General features: G+C 42.1%; 1 protein-coding gene and 1 long non-coding RNA gene across 5 annotated transcripts in view; one reads left to right on the plus strand and one right to left on the minus strand.

The window, feature by feature from the left end:
* The window catches only part of USP32 (ubiquitin specific peptidase 32), a 74,860-nt gene extending 61,134 nt beyond the window's left edge, over positions 1-13,726 (minus strand). For 3 of the 4 annotated variants that reach the window (XM_061470526.1, XM_061470529.1, XM_061470523.1), the window contains exon 1: positions 13,555-13,726. In XM_061470526.1, the coding sequence (XP_061326510.1) occupies positions 13,555-13,612 (58 nt within the window). In that variant the 5' untranslated portion in view covers positions 13,613-13,726. The remainder of the gene's footprint in view (positions 1-13,554) is intronic. The other variant, XM_061470524.1, reaches the window with a different exon arrangement.
* Positions 13,727-14,358: 632 nt separating this feature from the next.
* Positions 14,359-20,649, plus strand: LOC133278078 (uncharacterized). The gene is made up of 3 exons (XR_009746442.1): positions 14,359-14,788; positions 20,070-20,131; positions 20,522-20,649. It is a non-coding gene; the product is annotated as an uncharacterized LOC133278078 (long non-coding RNA).
* The last annotated feature ends 1,303 nt before the right edge of the window (positions 20,650-21,952 follow it).

The raw sequence follows: 21,952 nt of genomic DNA on the forward strand, positions 1-21,952 counted from the left end.
ATTTGCCAATTTTCTGTAACATGAATACTTAGCACTTATGTGATGATTTTAATCTTCAAAGAGCTTACTTCTCACAGTTACCATCCTCAAAAAGAATGCCAGTAAGCATCACTAGCCTGTTTTATCCCTTTATAAAGTCCATCAGGGCACACACACATTGCTATTTGGATTGTGTTTGCTTCAAGCAAAGCTAATCAGTACAGGTTCTGTGACAGAACAACCCTTCCCATAAGACTAGTGTGGAAAGGAATTGCTCCATAATAGCCCCAACAGTGAAATAATCCTCCCACCATCTGAACACTTAAATCTTATTGGCTATATTTTATATCCTGAGGAATTAAAGGAGCCTGGTTTTATACGCTTACCAGAGCAACCCTGTGAGCCACAGAAGCAGCCTGAAAGATCCTGAAAATTCAGAAACCTCTGCAGATCATTAAAATAACTTTTACCATGTGTACAATCGCAAACGTAAGTGCAACAGACAGCAGTATTAAGGACAAAAGTAACTGCTCTTATCAATTAAAGAACTGGTAAGCTCATTCTCAATGACAGCGATTTCTAGCCCTGATTAATCACAGCGTGCCACCTTTCCTGCCCACGGAGCTCTGCCAGAGCACTTAGCTCTTCTGCCAAGACGAGGTGCTGCTACTGCTGTAGATGCACTGAATAAATTATTGCTGACCCTGGAGAACACAGCTAGCTGACCAGCACAGCCAGGCGTGAAACGGTACAGAAAGTCACAGGAAAGGCACAAGCTTTCAGTGGCTTTAAACACAGAGCATAAGCCATCCTGCAGCAACAGCACCAAGAACCCTGAGCTCTCGTCAAAAGAGATGCGAATGCGAATTTAGGGAAGCTCCAAAAGCAAGCAACCCAGCCCAGGATGCGTGCCTTCACCTTATCACAGCCATCGCTCTTTGCCCAGATCCAAACCTCTTCATTCCTTATTTTTCATTTCTATTTTCCACTACTGTGTTCTTCTGATGCTTCTTCCTAGTCTACATATTCGTACATTATTTCCCAGGATGATGGGTTTATTCTAAATACTGAGACGATTGAGAGCTAGATATTTAGTCCCATTTAGATTAGAAACAAAAATCTGCTCTTCTGAGCTGTCCTTTCATCAGTTTTCCTGGCAAATATCAGGAAAGTTTGTACTGTCATAGGTGAGCAGAATAGCTTCTGTCACAACTTGGAAAAGCTGCTTCCACTCTATTACCACCATGCAAATCATCCAGACGTTTATGCTGTTAAGATACACAAAATTACATTATCTAACTCATTTCCAAGAAATAAACAGCCTATTAAAATAAAAGGCAATGGCGAATGCCAACATGTAAATGCAACCACTACATATGGACCTTGCTACAAAATAAACTGTAATACAACAAATATTTCATATCCTGTCTCCCAAAAGTGCCAAAAATACTAAATGTAGCTACACTATGAATTGTTCTTTAACTAAAAAAATATAGTCTAAGCCTGAAAGTTGAATACAATCTGAAACTTCCACACAGGAAGGCTGTGTTTCCCACAGCCTGTACTGAGGACAAAGTCCAGGAGTTCTAATTCACAATTGCTGTAGAGGTTTGATCAAGTATTTACTCAAGTGTTAGTCTCTGGCAGCCAAAAGAGCAACTCTAGTTAAGCATAGTACGTAAATACCATGATAAGTAAAGAATAATAATAAAATCAGATAATATTTGTACACTGCTAAATCTTAATTCCTGAAGTTGAGAGGGCTGGTCTCTGCTCCCAAGGAACAAGTGACTGGACAAGAGGAAATGGCCTCAAGCTGTATCAGGGGAGGTTTAGATGGAGATGAGGAACAATTCCTTCCCCAAAGGATGCTCAGGCATTGGAACAGGCTGCCCAGGGCAGGGCGGCAGTCACCATCCCTGCAAGCGTTCACACACTGTGTAGATGTGGCCCTCAGTGCCATGGGTTAGTGGTGGCCTTGGCAGTGCTGGGAATGGCTGGACTGGATGAGCTTAAAGGGCTTTTCTAACCTGGCTGATTCTGTGAAGTTAGAAGAAAAATATTACTCACTTGCAAGTCAAGTGTTCTGGCACAAACACATTGCACATATGTACATATACACACAGCTGATGGACAACAAAAGGCTCTGGATTCCAAGTCTTCCTAGTCTCAATACATTTGTTTATATAATCTCAAACACAAATGCAACGTGAAGTATTTTTGTGTCAGGTCACAAATTAATGTCTTCTGTTAGGCTGTTACAAACACATAATCACCACTCTGCTGCACAATCTGTAAATGGCTTACAACTCAATGCAGAATCACAAATAGAGACAGCAGTCTATATGGTCAAGAATAAAACAAAAACATGTAGCTCATCTCAGGACCCTATTCCATGGTCAGCAGAACACCAAGAACTGAATCAGAGAGTTATTTAACAGACAACAGCAAACAATCAGCAGCATTATTTCCAAACTCCATTTCCACTGCTGCACCTACAACTAAGAGAAATCTCCACTAACATCCAAGGACTAACATTTTGAAGCACTATCCTGAAGGACACCACACTAGCTTTAAGTATATTTGTGCTCTGTTCAAAAATTTGTCTCTAGAAACATTCATCATTGGTGTATACTATTCCTAAGGTCCTACATTCAGAAGAATAAACCAGACAATTTAGATACACCATGAAACAGCTGCCTGGGAAACAGCCTTCCAGTCATTTTACTGCTGCTGACCAGCTTAGGTTGAGGTGATGACTCAAACTGCTGCAGAGCTTCATATAAACGCACTGTCCATTGTTTCACAGAAACTGAAAAGGTATCAAACCAACTTAACACTAAAGAGCTACACAGCGTCAGCAGTTGGAATCTCTCCTTGAATTCCTGAAGAGACTCACAAGATATCCTCAAGGACATTACAGCCTCTACTAGAGGCAGGACATCTAGATAATAAACTATAAACCTTTTGCATGAAGAGATATTTATGAAATATTTTATATTCTGCTTCTTAACCTCTGTTTTTGTAATACTCATGCTTCTGCAGATATTTAGCCCCTGTTCTACATTAGAATTAGTGTAAATTATGGCTCCTTCCTCCTTTAACCTGTCTGCATTGCAATCTATTCATTATCAAAAGAATAAGATCAGTTTACACAAAATAGTTACACAACTGTTCTTTAGGCAAGGTGATGAGAAGACAATGCTGAACTGCAGGTAACAGAAAGAAGTGGGGCATTTGTTAGTGGTGAAAAGAGTGATTCTAATTCTTTAGGAAAAGAAAAATGACGCTGTTAGCCGGAGGACTGGAAAACCGGGATGAAAAAGTTCTTCTATTATTTTTCCACTGATAACAACCTTAGTTCACATCCTCACAGAAGGCAGAGCAGGCTACACTGACTGCACTAACCGCTGCTTCTTCTTAAAGCAATGCTGCTTCAGCTACGTGAAGGACAAATCCACTTTTCTAACTTTTAAACCAAAATCCAGGATTTAACTGTATCACATGGTTAAGGAAAAAGTGGTAAAAGTCTTTTGGACAAGACTAGGAAATTTCCAGTGCAAAGTTAGATTTTGTTTCTGGATAACACCTAACAATGAGAAACATGGATTGAAAGGAAGTGCTTCTTCAGCCCGAAATAGAGTCATGATACCATATTCAAGTTCATTTTTAGAACAAATTCAATCTCCAAAACTGAAGTTCTCATAATTACTCTTCCAACACTTTCAGTTCATTTTCTCTACAGCCACAGCCATTAAATCTGGCACCTCCTGCTCTGCTCAGGTTTCTGAGTTTCTCCCACATTTTTTCCATTCAAGGTTTCAGAATTTTAAAAGAAAAAGTCCAAATTAAAGTGGTAAAATTAATCGTTTAAGACAACTATTTGTTGTAGAGTTCCACTGAGACTGTAGCGTACACCTGTTAAAGCATTTCAGTTCATGATTTGCTGCCAAAGCTGCCTGCCACAGGACAAAACCTGAGCATTTCCACTACCACTATAAATTAAGATAAGGAATATCAATTCAAAACACAAAAGAAATATAAGTACCCATTCTATATTAAGTACTTGACATGAAATTAAATCATACAAGTAGATGACAACTGAAAGACCGGCTCACAAAAAGACAAGACACAATGAATAAGAAACACAGCTTGTGAGAAAGAATTCCAAAGGGCTTTAATAGGTTTTATTGTTAAAGAATGAAGAATACATTTTTCTACAGAATGTAATTATCCCTTCTTCTGGCCTGGTGACACTGTCTCTCATAACTTCTTGGTCCAATTCAGACTCTAAGAGAAACTTTAAAGGGTTTCTCCTTTATAATAATCATCAAAATAAGTATTTTACAAGACACTGAAAGGTATCATTGTGTTTTCTTTTGTAGTTACTGGTTAGAAGCATGTGTGGCACTGATGACTGAGTGGCTGCCTCACTCCAGATTAGTTCTATGCTGCCTTTTCCTGCGGCTCATGGCATGTACCTGTGGAGAGCCTGACTAGAAGAGAACTCAAATCCCTTTTAAGGTACAGGATGTCTCACTGGCTGTTTAAAAACAAGTGTATGGTAATGTGTAAAGCCAGATGATATTTCTGCCCATTTCCTCAGTTTGTCCAGAGATACCCATTATGAGTAGCAGGCTGTCCTGGTAGTTTCAACAGCATCCAAGTACCAGAATCTCTGGATGGCTTTCAGTGCATTGCACCTTAATGCATTAGTGAATGCATTAACCTATGCAGCTTATGAATACCATTCCAGAAAAGAGAGCATTATTTTGCCCCAAATCCACCACAAGCCAAGCACAATAAGCTTCTAGCCTTATCAGCATATATCCACGTGATACAAGAGGCTCATTATTGTTGAGATAGACTAAAAGGAGAAAGGGAGAGAAGGGTGTAAACACGCTAGAGATCATGGCATGTCACTGGATATGCTAAGTCACCCTACCTGTGATAGCTAATCACTTCAGTGGCAGCAATGATTCACATAAGTAACTATTTCAGCACTTGCACCATTTTAACTTAAGTTATGAATACAATGGGAAAGAAACCCTGGCCTTTCCAAACTGTCTTGACTATCATTTGTCCAAACCTTTCTCAGACACGTCCTATTTTGCATCAAAACTATATGAAAACCTTGCTGTAAATCATAACAAAATTACTTTTCTAAAATATACTAATTTATTAGATTATTTAACCAAGAAACACAGTCCTCTAGTCCCTAAAGCTCAGCCACGTGTCTGTAGTACACTAAAATAATGAAGGATATTTTTTGTATTGTCATTACAGTGAATGATTTACTGGTCTACACAGGAAAATGCTGTGGCTGCAGCAGTTTTTAAACAGATTTGGTGAACCACTACAAAGTGTATGCAGACACATTTCGTTTCAAACCAAGACCTGAACCCAGCTCATATCCATTAAGACTCAGAAATCCAGAAGAGCTTTTACACCAATTTCATAAAATTGCAGTTAAAAGAGATGCACTCTTTCCAAAAGCATCCCTACCTATAAGGATTACCCAACCCTGCTCAACCGTAAACATAAGCTCATTAAAAAAACACTTCAGAGGTGTTAAAATTCATATGTAAAAAAGATATTCTAAGTATTATACACAGCTAAGCTGAAAACACTGAAGCTATACAGACACAGTCCTCACTAGCAAAAGTAAGATGTCCCTGAAGAAATCACAGAAGAGAAAGTGCATGAGGATTTTGCCACTCTTTAGGCAAGCAGGGTATTTTTATTCCACTAAGTGCTAGCAATAACATAGTATTCAAAGTTTTGTGAATTAGACCCTTTCAAACTCTTAGGCAGAATTTACCTTAATGGCTTTTTCTTTTACATTCATCTTTGCCCAAAGGCTTCATTGTCTCATTATGTAAATGACTTTTTCATATGAAAATCAGATGTTAAAGATGCTTTTTGTAGTTCTTCAATACTGCAAAATATCACATGGACATTCACAGTAATTCAGACTACTTAGAATTAACCTCCAGAACTTTCTTCCTATAAAGAAGCTTTAACTAGGAAATCATCAGTTTTACTATGAACAATATCAAAGACTAGATTGTAAAATGCAGTTCTAAAAACACACATGCAGAACTTGAAGACCTGAATGTATACCTTCAGCACACTTTCCACTGCATGTCCTTGCAGAACATAGCTAGCAGTTAATAACACTCAACTGGAGCTCACCTGAAGAGAAGTTGGGCAGTTCAAATCATATGCTGTGTGCTCCTGAGTCGCCTCCACTGAACACCAAATCCCACATGTTATTCAAAATAATTCTGTAAGTTACCACCAAACAGTTCAGTACTGATAGATACCAAGGTCACAGCAACAGAGTGGGCAGCAAACACCAGACTCGTTACGAAGGCAAAAACTTATCAGTCAAGAGCAGGCAGAAAAAGTCTCACTCTTATATTAGTGTGGAATACCACTTCACAGGTGTCCGTAAATACCCAACTCCAAGGTTCCACAGTAAGACACCAAGCATTTCTTGGTGCAATCCCTCAGTCAGTGACAGTAAAATAAGACCACAGCTCCCAACCCAAGGAGGAACATAGCACCTACCTGGCCCTGCAGGACTCAAGTGGGTGCACAGCTCCTCAATGAGCAAGTCTTTACATTTAATACACTACTGTTAAATAACCCAGGAGACCTTAAAAACCCCAACTGAGTAGCTCTGGCTTACAACAGTCCTTGCAATAACTAAGTCAGTGGACAAAAACAGTTATGGTATTTGAAAATGCAACACTTGCTCTATCCTCTCCTCCCTCCCTTTTCTGTATGCTCACTGTATTCGGAACTACCAGGATGAAAAAAAGAAAGCAGGATTATATTAAAAATAATTAGTAGCTAAGTCATACAGATGCCATAAGAGCTCAAGGACATACAACTCATTAGACCTACTTGGCACTTCCCATATACCAAATTATTCAGAATCAATGTAGAAATTCACAACCTAACCAAAAATATACTCAACTTTGAGAAGATACTCTGTTAAATCACAGACATTAGTAACATCTGGGGTTGTTTTTTTCCAAATACAGAAACATAATAATCAGCCCTATCACAAAGCAGCAGTTTTATAATAATCTTGATTTATAGAATTAAATAGACCTATCATGCCTCACCTAATCACATCACTTGCTAATGCTATGTTCTTTTCTGTTTTCACAAAGCTTGTCATCCCTTCACAGGCCCATTTTTTGACTGTGATTTTTGTTTAAGTCTTAAGGAACCGAATGCTTTACTGATTTTCTGAAGTGAGACAGCAGGCTGACTTCCCTTTGAGGAGAAGAAAGGGGTTGAGGGTTGTTTTACTCATTTCTCCCACAGCGCCAGCAGCCAGAAAGTCTGATGCTGTTATAAGTCAAGTACAACAGGACTCAAGCAGTCCCCTCTTTCTTCCCCCCGCCTTTCATATTTCATTAGAGATGCTCCACATCATTTTGAAAAGCTTCCTAGTTTCTATTTTTGTCTTATTTTATTTTCTCTGTAGAACACTGTCAGGTAGATTTAGGACCCTGATGTTGTATTTCACAAAAACAAGGCTTTACAAAATTCAAGATGAACAGAAACATCTCACAGAATCTATATGGTTGGAAAGAATCTCAGGAAGTTACCCAGTCAACCTTGTGCTTGAAACTGGGCCAACAGTGAACTCAAACCAGTATGGGCATTTAATAAAAACAAAAAGCCAGGAGTGAAAACTAGAAAGTGATCAGAAAGAGGTGCCCATGAAAATAATGACTTCAGTGATTGAAATACAAGAAATAAAGCAGGACAAGCAACAGTTGTATAAGCTATGAGATATATAGGCATATAATCTATAAAACAAATACATGTTTTGAGTACTCAGTTTTAGTCTACATCAATAGAAGAAAATAGATTGTGTCTAAAACAGCCTGATAGTGTACTTTTAGCCTCTATCAAGATGTGTAACACTCAAAATCAGGATTTGTTTGGCTTACCCTTTAACTGGTGGCTGGAATATTATATATTTACACTCATTTGGCAGCTTTCCTGACCACTTTGATTCAAATCTCTAGTACCATGCTGACATGACAAAAATGCATCTAATACTATGAAACTACTATTATGTAGAGCCACAATTCACCTGCTGAAGTGAGAATCCACAGGACTCCCAAAATTTACTGAACCGTATTTCAAGGTTTTAAGGTCTTTTCACTCTAAGATATTCAACTGTTTCTTGTTTACGAGATACCTACATTCTTAAACCCCCTTTTATTGCTGCACATACAGCATTTGAGCACTTACCAAGTTACTGCCCCACTTGGTACAGAGGGACTTGGCCACTACCCAAGAATTACTGAAAACCTACTAGAAAGCATGCAGTCAGCTCCGTCAGGACCACAGCACTCACAGAAGCCTAAGCAGGAGACAACGTTTCCCTCCAATTTGTAAGTTTTCAACTGGTATTTCATAAAGAACTTCTAAAGACCATAAAAGGCATCTCAGGAAACTTACTGTTCATTAACTTAAGTTCACTATACAAATGTTCCTCATTCCAATAGGAAATAACTTGAACAGTTATAAGAAGAGGTTGAAAACCACTGAGTACACTTCTCTAAACTTGGAACCTGAAGTGAAAGAAGAGAAAGCAGTCACTGCAACTTAACAGATGAAGAATTACAGATAAGTATCTCTCCTCTTACAGCAACCTCTTTTCATCAGTTCATGGAAGCAGAATTCCCCGAGTCATTTGTGCATTGCAGCACATGCTCAACCGAGACTACAGAGGTATCCTCCCGAAACAAGTATCAGAAGTGAATGCCAGAGTTGTGAAATAATTACTGCTCTGTGAATTTGAACAGCTACTTGCAGCTCTACATATTTATAAACAGGAAGCGTGAAGCTATGCATTCATACCTGCTTTAATTGCAAGACAGAGACCTCAAGCCGTCAAATACTGGCTGACATAAATCTTGCTGTATAATCTACGCTGTCTCAACAGTGGATCCTATTCATTGTGAGAGCTAAAAAAGTGGCTGACAGAGACCAACATGTCCTGAAGAACCTTCACCTGCCTATGGCATCCAAGTACTGCTTTTCAGATGTGAAGGAAAAGCAAGTAGAATGATTGCCTTCATGGGACAGAGAAAGAAAAGAATAAACCACTAAAATGGTTCCCTGACCATTTTTCCTGAAAATACCATCTGGGATTTAAAAAGTTAATTTCATAATCAGGAGCAATAAAAAGTGATTTTCTCTGGGCTCAAGGGCTGAGTCCATGGATTTTGTCACCAGGTTGAGATTAAGACAACCTCAAATACGTGATTATATATTTGCACAAGTTCTCCATCATCCTTTTGTCAGATTTATTATACCTGTACGTTTGGGGACGTTAATGACCAGACACCACATATATATGCCTTGATTTAAATAAAACAAATGTAGCTATTTTTCAAATTCAACCAAGACACGAAAGGTCATTAGCAAGATTTATCCTCTGCCCATCACAGAACATCAGTCATTTTGGGAAGCACACTAACTAACCTTTTTTTGGATTAAAGCAGGTTTTCATTGCTTTGACAGGCTTGATGTTCCAATTGGTGGTGGCATCTTTGAGATGCACACACATGAAAGAAAACTGTCTTCACAAATGACTGTTTCATGACCTCTCCAGAGGAAAATCCTGTGAAATTGATATACCTGCAAGTTTTCCCTCAGTATTAGTCAGTCTTTAATTGAATGTACATTTTTAAAAGATGGCACCGTTTTTGTTCTTTCTTTTTGCTCTTTTTCTCAGCGATCACTGCACACAAAACACAGTGAAATGGATCTGCAGCCACACATTTCTCCAAACAGTATACTCACTGAGCACACTAACACTGTGGCAGCTCTCCCTTCTTTACCTTGATTTAAGCAGAAAGAAAACCTCACCATCCTCTCTGGTGCAAATCTGACAGATCTATGATTATTCACTGACATTTCTTCTTAAGTGGTTACCTGACTATTTAGCATACATAAACTGAAAATGGTGTGAATTAACATGATCTGGTTTAGGTAGCATTCACAGAAACTGAATATAGATTCTGTAATCTCCTAATTTCCAAGTACCTTCATAAATTTACACTGCGATTATATTCTGAATGTTCCTTAACGCATTAAGAGTCACTGAAAAAATGCAGTCCTTCGGGGTGTGGAATAAATTGGCCATCAATACCACACAGCCATCTCTTTCCTAGGGAATCCTTAATGAAATACTCTGTACACAACACAGCTCAGAAGCTGTTGTGCTGGAGCTAATACAACAGTAACAGCAAGCTCTTCCTTTTATAAAGTTTTATTGGCCTAAACATAGCTCTTTAAGGAATGGGGTGTCAAGGCTGCCAGCAGAACAAGCAAAAGATAAGGCAGACTTTAGAGTGCTACCCCCTTGGTGTAAGGCAAGGCCTAACACTGAGCATCTCTCAGAAAGAATGAAGACTCAAATCAGAGACAAACATTGGAAAAGGCACCAAACCAAAAAGGAAAGTCTGCCTGACCTGAGGCACTGCCCGAGGAAACAACTGCTGTTGGAGCTGAGGGCTAAGAAAGAAAAGCAACAAGCTCTAGAGCCACATTTCCAGTTTATGCCATCACAGACTTAAGCTTGATAAAATAACAAATAATCTCATGCCCATTTTGGAATGAAGCACTTCTTTTACTTGACCTACAATGACCTGTCCAGGAATTTCACCTCCTTACAGAGGAGTCATCCTCAGGAGGAGGTCTAAAAGGTTAGGAAGAGCTCTCACCACCAGTTCAAAACCCATGGCTTTTCTACAGCAACAGGCAAAGTAGTGCCTCTGGCTACTATAAATAAGATGACAATAACCTGGCAGTGTTCATAACGAGAGAAGAGATGTCTAAAATAGCACCCCTTACTTTTCACTCCCAAACTATGCAACTGGACAGAGATTTTACAGAACATAAGGAAAAAGGGAGACTGACGAGACCCGGTGTGACCTGCACTGGTGGACACAAGACAACTCCATCATACCCATGCACACAGCCACGTCATCCCCAGGGCAGTCAGCTGTCTGTGCCAACAAGGAGCAAAAAAATATATAACTGCAGTACTGTCTCATGCTGAAGGGTGAAAAAGGCCATTAACACAAGACTGCTCTCACATTTTTTCATCTCCTTGAATAGAAGTTATATTTTAGCCATGGTTATTTATATTGTGAGCATTTAACCACAAAAAGTCTCCTCACCTTCACAACCTTTGGTTACTCCCAAAATGGAATTGCAATAAATCAAATTGCAGCCATTCACAGCTTAAAAGTCAGCCTTGTTTTCTGAAGCTTACAGAACCAGCAGCACTTACTGCATTCTTCCAGGCATTGCGAACAACTGAACTTGAAATTAGCAAAACTCAAAAATATGACCACAACACTCTGAATGCTCACAATTCCACAGGTCCAGTTAACCACTACTGATTACATGTGAGGAATTCACAGTTGAAGAATTTGCACAACATGACTTCATATAAAGCTTTCTGAGCACTTAACGGTGAGGACGCAACGTTACAGAAGGTGGATCTAACTGGACATAAAGATGTTTGGCTTTCTTTTGTTGATGTTTATGTTTATCCACCAAGGCTGTTTGTGTCCACTCTAACACCACAAGTACCAGCATGGTTCTGTGCAAGTAAGAATGGCCTAACAAATAATGTTTTGATAACTAGCCCGTTTTATAGGTACAGTGATTCACTGGTTAAGTAAACAACATAGTTATTTAGCAAAACATCAATTTATATTAGAGAGCCTAAAACAACCTTTCTGTTCTCCTACAGAAAAACAGTATTAAATGCCTCATACGGATAGAATAACATCAAAGAAAAATATTCCATTCACTGTGGAAGAAATAATTTTAAGTAACTTTTTAAAAATCAACCTTATAACTTCAAAAAAGAAAAAACCAGTATTATTTTCATTATGAAAAGTTTACTTCACATGAAACACCCAGATCGAGGCAGAATGAGAGTTTAAATATAAGTATAAAATTCAAAACACTTGATTTTTCTTATTTATGACCTTTGAAATATACATCTTGACCAAATGAAGGTATTTTCCACCACAGAGCTTATTTCAACCACTTCTTGTTATATTCAACTTCATACCTCTACCAAGCTACATTTATAGCTCCAGTTGCTCTAAAAAAATACATACACTGGTGCTTTTAAAGACTTTCTATACTTTCACTAGAAGGGAAATTCTTCAAGGCTGTTAAGTTTAACATCTGCAAGGAAAGGGGGTTTGCATCTCACATTTGTTTTTCCTGCTTGACAGTACGTTACTCCATTTCCTACGGCATCCCTCAGAGAATTACTCCATTTCCAGGGCATCCCTCAGAGAATTCTCCATAAAAAAATAAAGATTTAATTTAAAAAGACTTTAAATTCCATTTCGCATTTATTTGCTTCTTCTTCAATGAACACTCAGTATCTCCTCACACTTTTCCCCTATCAATCACTGCGTGCTTCTCAGATGTAAGTAGACATAAAAAGGGCAGCCATGTAGTCGTTTGAGCTTTACAAATGTTAGCAATGCTTTAAATATCAAACAGGTGAACTGTTTTAACTGTACTACACCACACCAGTGCACAATTGAGCAACAACTATTAAAATAACCCCCTGTCCTCCCTGCGAACCCTTTACTGTGAAAATTACTGTCCCTCTTTGTCCTTGGACTTGGACATCAGTTCTTGGCAAGGTAGCTGCTAGGGTTTAGCTTGCCTGTCGCCTTGGAGCCCTGCAGCTGCAGGCACTCCGCTTGTTTACGTTTCCCCTTCACTAGTTCCTCTTTAAATTCTCCAGGAGGCAGCTAGAAAACGGACTAAACCGGCAACACACAAAATAAACCACTCAAGCTACATCCATCTTCCAGCCCTGAGACGCCGGATGCGTGCTCCCTATCGCGGGCAGCAGTAGGTAAACACGAGGTGCCGGCAGGTGAGGGAGAGCCGTGAGGTGACAGGAGCGCGGCGAGGAGCAGCGCGGCACGTCCCGTCACAGCGGGATGGCAGGATTTCCCAACGCCGTTTTCCACGGGAGCCGGGAGAGCCGGCAAACGGCGGGCGACGGCAGGGCCGAGGGCTGCGAGGCGGCGGGAGGGTCTGAGGTACCAGCGCCCGCCGGGTGCCTCGGCCCGTCACCTCCCTCCCCAGGAAGGCACCGGCGAGCGCTGCCAAGGCGTGGAGGCGGCCGGGAAAGGGAAGATCCTGCCCGCGGCCGGGAAAGGGAAGATCCTGCCCGCGGCTGCTGCCCAGGCCCCACGGCTGAGGCAGGGGGGAGAAATAAATAAATAAGGGGAGGGGAGGAAGGGGGCGGGGAAGGAGCCTGAGGTGGAGGAAAGGCGCAAGTGCCTCCGCGCCGGGTTTGTCATGGTGGTGCGAGGAGCCGCCTCACGCCGCCCGCTGACAGCGGCAGAGCGGGGCCCCCTCTCCGCCCCACCGCGGCTCGCTCCGCACATCCCCCCCTCCTCCCCACCCCACCACCACCACCACCACCACCACCACCACCACCACCACCACCACCACCACCACCCCCCCCCGCTCCCTCACCCCTTCGCAGGGCCTCGTCGTAGCTGAGGAAGCCGATGCGGGACTCCTTGGCGCCCATGGTGCCCCTCAGTCCATGGCCTCCCCGCCGGCCGCTCGGCGCCGCGGACCCGGGCTGCGCCGCTACCGCCTCGGGAGCGCAGGGCGCGGGCGGGGGGGGGCGGGGCGGGCCGGCGGGAGGAGGTGGCCGCGCGCCCTCCCCGCCGCCGCCTCCTCTTCCATGGCGGGTCACGTGAGGAGGAGCGAGCCCGCCCGCCCGCCCTCTACGGGCCGCCGCGTCACGTGACGGGGGAGGGCTGTTATGGCTTCCCCTCCCTCGGCACCACCTGACCTGCCTCCCCCCCTCCCCTCGCCGCCACAGGGCAGCGCCCGCGTCACGTGACGCGGCGGCACCCGCCTCCCCCTAGCGGCCCGCCTAGCTGCTTTACCTCAGCGGCGGCGGCGGCACTTGGCGGCCCCTGTCCCCGTAAGGGTGTGCGGGCACCCCGGGGGCCGCCGTTTGGCCTGGTAACGGGCAGCGGAAGAGGCCGGCTGGGGCTGGCATCTCGGGCCCTGTCTGAGGGCCGTGCCGCACGGGGTACAGAGCGGGAGGGCCTGTGGGGATGAGCGCTCCCCACTTCACGGTTTGGCGCTTGCGGAGCGGGCCGCGCTCCGCGGGTGCGCACACACGCACCGGGGGAAAGGCGCAGCGGAGCCCCGGGGGAAAGGGCCGGTCTGACTATGGCAGAACCAGGGTCGCGGGTCTCTTGTGTGTGCTTCGGGACTTAGCCCTGTCTCGTACCTCACAGGCGACCGCGGCTCTCCTCGAGGAGTGCCTTGAGGAGAAGTACTATAAGCGCGGGGTGACGGTAGGGAGTTCCTGTCCCACTAAAAATGGCTTTTCTGAAACAGAAACACGGACTGAGCTGTAAAAGGATCAAAAATACCCCTGTCCTCTGCTGTTCTGAAGCATATTTGCTTTTAGTGTTCACATGCAACGAGAGGGTTTCTCAGCTGGCTTTGTTACATTAAGCCTGGTGACATACCCTGGGTCCCTCCCTAGCAGAAAAGAAAGAGTTTGAAAGAAAACACTGATTCCTAAGGGCAGCTCGTTCCAAGGTTAGTTCCTGCACAGAAACAAAGCCTATGAAAACACCAGTTGCGAGTCATTCCCTAAGTTCTGGTTTCCCTACTGAATGATCTTAGAGCTGGAGGAAGGTCAGGCCCAAGTTACTTTCTCGCTGATGTAAGTTCACACGTAGGTATTTTTATAGCAAACATTCCAAACAAATTTCATCGCTGATATGCAAAACCAGGAATGCTGCTTACGGAGAAGCTTAGCTTGAAGGCCACATTTCTCCTCATGCAACGTTACTTGAGTGCAAAGATGCTACGAATGAATTAGCTCCTAGAGTGTCTTTACATTGTTTGAAATGTTGGAAACATACTTTACCCACCAGCCACTTGTTACATATTTATGTCTTAAAGAGAATTCAAGTTCCTTTATATCCTCTTACTACTGTGCTACCATTGCATGCCTCTTCTCCATATAGTCCCTCACCCAAGCAGCTTTTGATATAATGTAAACTCTTCAAAATATTCGAATGAATTCAACAGAATTGGCAGTATCAGTCAAAATCATAAGTTGGCAGTATTAGAAACAGCCAGAGAAGTCAGTTTTATCTTGTGATTCAATGAAGTATTCCAACCCCTAATGATAGCATTCCTTGTGACATGCTCCATTTGTGATGGATCCATTTTTTAAAGTGTTAATTTGCAGCTGAGGAGACATGGTTTAATCCCCAACTTCCCTGTGGTATTGATGTGTCACCTTATGTCTAGTGGTAACCGTTTTGGCTCCTCTGAATTACAGAGATAACGATACATGGAGAGTCCTGTTTTGCTTGGGATAGGCTGCACGGGGATGCAGTCACACACCCAAACTGTCAGAGCAGTTACAGAAAGCAACTAGAGCAGGAAGCAAACACCATGGTGTTGTAAGACAACTTCACACCAATTTCTTCTCATTTTCACACTGATTTCTCCATGACTACGTATCCTTGCCTCACCTCCCTCAAGCCTCTTACTTTCAGTAAGTTATGTTATTAAAGAGCAACAGCAAAGTAGCAAGGCTCACTGTAAAACTGCCGTAACACTCCCAGGCCTGTTTCATCTAGAGACACAGGAGCAAAGGAACCTGCTGGGACAACAGTTCCCATCCAGTGCTATCGCAGCCACTGCGGTTTAGCTGCCGTCGTGCATCCATCCAATTCGGTATTGCAGCATGGATGAATTACCAATACCCCTTTCTGTATATTTACAGAACCAATTCTGTTTCTTTTCAGCTTAAAAAAAAAGATAAACCCTCAACAAATTAAGCTGTAATTGCCCCCCTCTGAAGTACATCATCCCACCGGTTCTTACCAGACTCCGTCTGTGCTGCTTTGAGATCACTGTTTCAAGACTTTTATTCTATTTTCACAAGGCCTCACCAGCGTTTCGCAAAACATTCCATTTTTATCTGTTTTGTCTTGACAGAATCTCTACTTGTAGCACACAGAACTGTTCACTGGAGATTATTAAGCAGAACAGGGGCTTTAATGACAACTGGTTCACTTGCTAAATCATGAAAAAAAATGTCTAAAATTATAATTACAAGTCAGATCCTGCCACCAGCTTCAAGTATAGTCACAAATGGCTGACTTGGTATTTGATGCAAATGAGGAAGCAGAATTCTCTAGTGAGGAGTTCTTCTAGAGGAAGGAAAATGGATTGGAATGATGGTTAATAATGATGGTTAACACTTCATATTTTAAAAACCACACTCTTTCCAAACTGGTTAAAAATACGTATTGCATTCAGGCTTGCTGCTTTTCACAGCTAAGTTGTTTAGACTTACACTGCATTTTTGTGACATTTAAAAAAAATCCAAACTAAAGTGACATCTCTCTTATGTCCCAGAGATACAAATGATGTCTAACAAGCAGTAGAATTTTGTTTGAAGAGTGCTTTAAAATAATTTACTTGGTCCATTGTATGTACCATGGCTTGCACCAAATTTAATAACACACATATTCTAGATTGGAAAATCAGACTGGAGTCTTATGATGGCAATGTCTTTGTTCAGATTAAATTAAGCATGTTCTCAAAGGCATTGAAGCAGGAACCTAGAGATAAGACTTTTTATGCTAACTGTGGATTAGATCTGGCAGTAAGTTTTTAATGAAGCCTTGTTGGGGAGCATAAGATAATAGATGTTGCTACTATTTAAATGTTATGTCAAAGGTAAATCAAATTAAGATACAGTGAATTTAGACTTGTATTAGATGAATGGAGCTCCCGTCTTCTGGCAGAAGAGTGCTCTATATGCAAATCTAACTGGCCACGTGCCCTTTTGATTGCTGGTATTTATTTAATTAATCACTAATCACAAATTAATTCATAAGCACTTAGCGAACATCTTTAAGTGTCTTTGCATCATTGTCAAGTATCTGTAGAAAAACAGATGTTTACTGCTGCACAGAAGCTGCAGGAGGCTTGCAGCAATGTGGCAATCAAAAACAATTCTTAAGAGAGCAGTGTAAGTCCCTAGGATTTCCTGATTTTAAAGTAACGAAAAACAAAAGCCAAAAATGCAAGTTCTAGGCCCTGCTTTGTTATTTTCTCTAAATCTCTGCCTCTCTTTCCCCAGTATCTGTATCCTGCCCCGGGATATCATTAATTTTTTAGGGATCAGTTGATTTTTGCAAACTACTTCGGAATACATAAATATATGATGCTATTCTATGTAAACGCTACACTCTGTTCTCCAGAATAGTGGCAGTCTTTATGCTGAGTATGATATTAGAAAAAAAAAAAAAACAAAACCCATGAGGCTACTCTTTAATATTAGTACTTACTTAAAACAAGATTAGGAAGTAGGGCTGAAGGGGATTTTCAGTGCAAGGATGAAAAAGCATCCAGAGAGCTAAAACTAAAGCTGAGACGTCCATAAGTGGTGTGTAGAAACTGATGGCCCAAGAAACAATACAAAATGGCACAAGGGAATGAGGAATTGGTAGAATAAGAGGAAAACTCATGTGAAAGGCCAAGGCCAAATAGAGCTGAAGGGGTCTCAAATTTTGTGCTTCCACAGAACGTGCCCATAGCACTAAAGATTCTCTGACTCTCCATATCTCGTGAGTATTTCCCTATAATTATTACTTAGTTGTAATATTTTTGTAAAGTAGCTTCATATTATTATTAGGGATTATTTACAAGAAGGAGAAATCTGCTAAAACATGCTGTGGGATGGGTCATCCTTAGGAATTTATGTATCAGGAACGCAGTAAAGGAGTTTTGGGTTTTATTATTTTAGCAAGTGAGCTTCCGGCCATCAAAATAAAATCTGTGAATACATGAGCATGTAAAAACTCAAACAATCATTTAGGGCTTAAATTTGTTACAGGTCAAAGGTCAGCACTTCAGTCCACCCTCTATTTAAGAAACCCATCCTTTTCTGTCCTGGGCTGCTCCGAGCAACTGGAGGCAGGGAAGGGAAGTCCATTCCAGGTATTTAAACGTGATCGGGTTTTTTTGTTCTCTTGGGGTTTTTAAGGAAAACCCCCAAACCTGAAGAAAATCATGGTCCCACTCTGCAAGCACGTAGAAAACTTTGTTTTCTGAAATGGTCACAGAGCAGAAACATAAGAGCAGAATTTATTATCACGTGTAATGAATGGATTCTGGCCAGGCAAGTCCTACTCACTACACTAGGATTTGTTCTTTTAAGACATTTAAGTGCTTTTGAAATGTGTATCCCAGCTCTCCAGCACAGACACAACTGAGAGAGCTATCTTCACCCCTCAGTCTCGAAGGAGACTTGGTACAGGACTGGAAGAACTGATTATCATCTGTAATTTGCATTTCTCGTCACCAGTGAGGATTTGAGACACACTGTGCCAGGCACTGTGCAAACATGAGGCAACTTCACTCCTCCTTGCTTCCCAGACAGTGCTGAATGGAGCGCAGCAGAGCACACCTCAAACGTTTGAAAAGAGCAGAAGGTGGGAGGGAGATGAAGGTGCAGTTAAGGGTATTCGGTCACTGCAGGCCTGCAGTGTTCATAGCAAAATGGTTTCGTATCTTTCTAATTATAGTGAGCTGATGAATGAGAAAAATACCTCGAATCATTCTCTGCCAGTCTAATTGTGGTGTTACTAGAGGGAGAGGGGAAGATACAAAAGGCTTCCTCAAAGAACAACAGAACTATGCTATCGTCAGCATGAACTTTGTAGCAAAACACTGCAGGGGAAAAGGCCATGGCTGTTATGGTTAAAGATTTAAAACAAACCCCAGAACAAAACAGATGTAATACGTACAGAATTCAGTTTTAATAAGCCCATTTGTAACTACCAGAAGCAGATAAGAAAATGGAGTCTTAATGCTATCTTAACAGTAACACTTTCTTAGGAACCCCACCCTATTTTTAATCATTTTTGTGGTGTTTTTTTTTAGCCACAGTTATTCAAAAGGGATTTCTGCAAACCCAGTTATCATCCCACCCATTCAAGGGACATGTTAGTGAATGCAGTGCTCACCAGGGCTGTGGTGTGGTGTCTCCAGGGGACTCTCAGAGTGAGATGGTTTGGACTTTTCACCCTAATTTTCAGTCTGAGGGCACTTCTCTTTTTACATCTGCCCTACAGATCCCCACTTCCCAGCACTCTCATGACTGGTTCAAGCAGGGGCCCTTCCCCACCCGCACTGACACCCTAACAGCCAGGCTGTGTACCCCTGCCTGGCAGTCAGCCCCTGCTACTTCCCAGCAGCAGCAGATGACACTTCATACCTTCCTCCCTCCTGATGAGTCAATACCACGTAAGCAGGGTGGGGAGGCAGGAGGGAACAGCATGTCCCTCCCCCTGCCCCAAAGGGCTGAACTCTAGTGACAGTACAGCCTGGAGGTGTCAACTGCTGCTACGCAGGCAGTAGTGACAGGAGACCTGCGATGCACACCCACGTCTGGCAAACACCATACCTGTATATCAGGTTGTGGCAGATACGGGAAGAGGGGTTTGGACAGGAGTGCCCAGTCCTACAGACTGAAAAGACAGCAGGTAAAAGCATCCCACAGGTTCTGAGCTGTGGAGTACCTCTGTTTAATTTTACCAGCCCTTTAGATGGCAATGAATTAATATTTTTGCTGAGCTGATGGTTTTCTTCAGGGAGTTTATGACACGTTTAAAGCCACTCAGGATTGCTGCTCAAATTACTACTCAATAGATGATTTCAGCTTATGTTATTAATAGTGTTATCTACACAACCAAGGAAAATGAGGCACGTCACACGCATTCTTAGCTATTTTAAGATTTGTGGGTAAGCAGTGCTCCACTTCTACTGCAGTTGCCTTTGAAACCCACAGAAGAAAACACCATAAGGCACCCTCCACTCTTGATGTTCTCTTAAGTAAAGCTTCCCTGTGTGTGGAAGTGTGACATAATCACACTTGAGGCCCAAAAAGAACAGTAAAAACACCCTTTTTTTTTTCACCCTGGCAGACTTTGCTGATGTTCTTCCAACCGAGAAGTAGCAAGGTGCCACAGCTAATGAAAGTCACAAGGTGAGTGGAATGCATTAGAAATTTTTATAAATATCACATCCTTCCTGATTTCCTATCGACCTGTTTGATTATGCCATATAGAGGGAAAAGTGTGACAGAATTAATCAGCCTGCTGGAGTGAACGCTGAAGGAACAGAGAAGCTTTTGCAAGGCTGTTGTTAGCATTGGAAAAGAGAATCTGTGACAAAATAAAAAGGCAGACCTCAATCCAGAAGCACGTCAGTCAGAAAGTGAGACATGCTATGATTTATCAACGTAACACAAATTGATGGGAGCGTAGCTCTCCCACCTCAAAGTGTGGTATCTGTGCAGATTAAGAGTAGCATCTGTCATCAGGAAACAATGGGAAAGAAAAATGTTTGATAAAAGCTATTCTGTACTCTCTTGTAGGCAGAAAACCACTGTGTCATTGGAATGGAAGGAAAGATGCCTCTGCAGTTACATCCTCAGCAGCAAAAAAGACAAGTGTTGTGACAAGAGGAAGTGCAAATAATTAAATAGCAAAAGATCAAATGAAAGGAGTGACTTAATGTTTACCCCGTTTCAGAAGGTCCAAATCACACTGTAGAAAAAGGATGCTTGCATCACCCCCAGAACACAGCAGCAAACCGGGGCCACAGCATGTGGTGGCTTACCACTGTGGCACGACAGGGCAGCTTTCCCTTTCAAAGAAAGGGCTTCTTTCTTCTCAGCTCAACAGCTGCTGCACACAGGGTCTCCAACATCTTAGCAGTTTGATTGTTGTACATAGAAAAAGCAATACCGAAGCATAAGACATGTAACAACTTCATGAATGTTTTGCCAGCAGTTGATACAATGGAAAGCACATCTCAAAACAGCAGGGCAGCAGAGTAAAACAAAAACCATGGAGCCAGTAGTGTCACGTCATTTGGCACATCCTTGCACTTCCCTTAATGCGGTTTCAGATCTTGGAAGGGAAGGCCAGAGCATCTTATTTGCTAATTAAGGTTTCACATGATTCAAACACTGAACAAACAAGGGACATCCCCAACTAGAGAGACCTGCCAGCCTTCATGACCTTGCCAATAGACTGATATCTCAGTTCAGTGCTTTCATGACACAGATAGTGAAAGAACTTTGGACAACTGCATAAACAAGTGTGTATGCACATGCACACGTTTTTATGCTGGTATGCACGCACTACCTCTGATCGTGATCCAAAAGTTACACCTCCCTGTTTGAGTTAAGGACGCTCCAGACACCCTGCAGACACAGGCGTAACAAATAGAAGACATGAAAATAACAGACTTCTATTCTATGGTGCCAAATGGCTAATGATAGTAATTAAGGATTTTAAAGTTCTTTACCAAGTGGTATTATCAAAGATAGCATCATGCTTGTAATCTGGCCAGAGCCAATGAGGAACTGCTGATCAAGCCACCGAGGCAACACAAACAGTCCAGTGGCTTGCCATCTGCTCAGAGCTCTGCATTACACCTCATCCCCATCCGTACAGCAGTGAGCCACAACAGGATGCAGATGACCAGACTGTTTAGCTGTCATTTCAGCTGAACACGCACTGTATGTTGATGTGTTACAGTGGACTCTCAAAACCAAACATGGCATATCGCTGCTGGACAAATAGCTCCTTCAGCATCTTGCCTTGCCATTTTTGTGGGTTGATTGTACCCACACAGCAAGGTAAGTATCAGGGGTTGATCAAAATTTTGCCTACTATATTAAGTATTTGCATGTGGTTTTATTATGTAGAACACACTGCTAAATGATCCATGAAAGCCTTTGGCACTCACTCTCCCTTTGGTTAGAAGCCCAGTTACTCCTAGAAGAGCTTTTGGCCTA

The sequence above is a fragment of the Pezoporus flaviventris genome, unplaced genomic scaffold (genome assembly GCF_033815535.1).
Source record: "Pezoporus flaviventris isolate CSIRO_AGI_PZ_B2104156 unplaced genomic scaffold, CSIRO_AGI_Pfla_v1 ptg000063l, whole genome shotgun sequence".
NCBI classification, from domain to species: domain Eukaryota; kingdom Metazoa; phylum Chordata; class Aves; order Psittaciformes; family Psittacidae; genus Pezoporus; species Pezoporus flaviventris.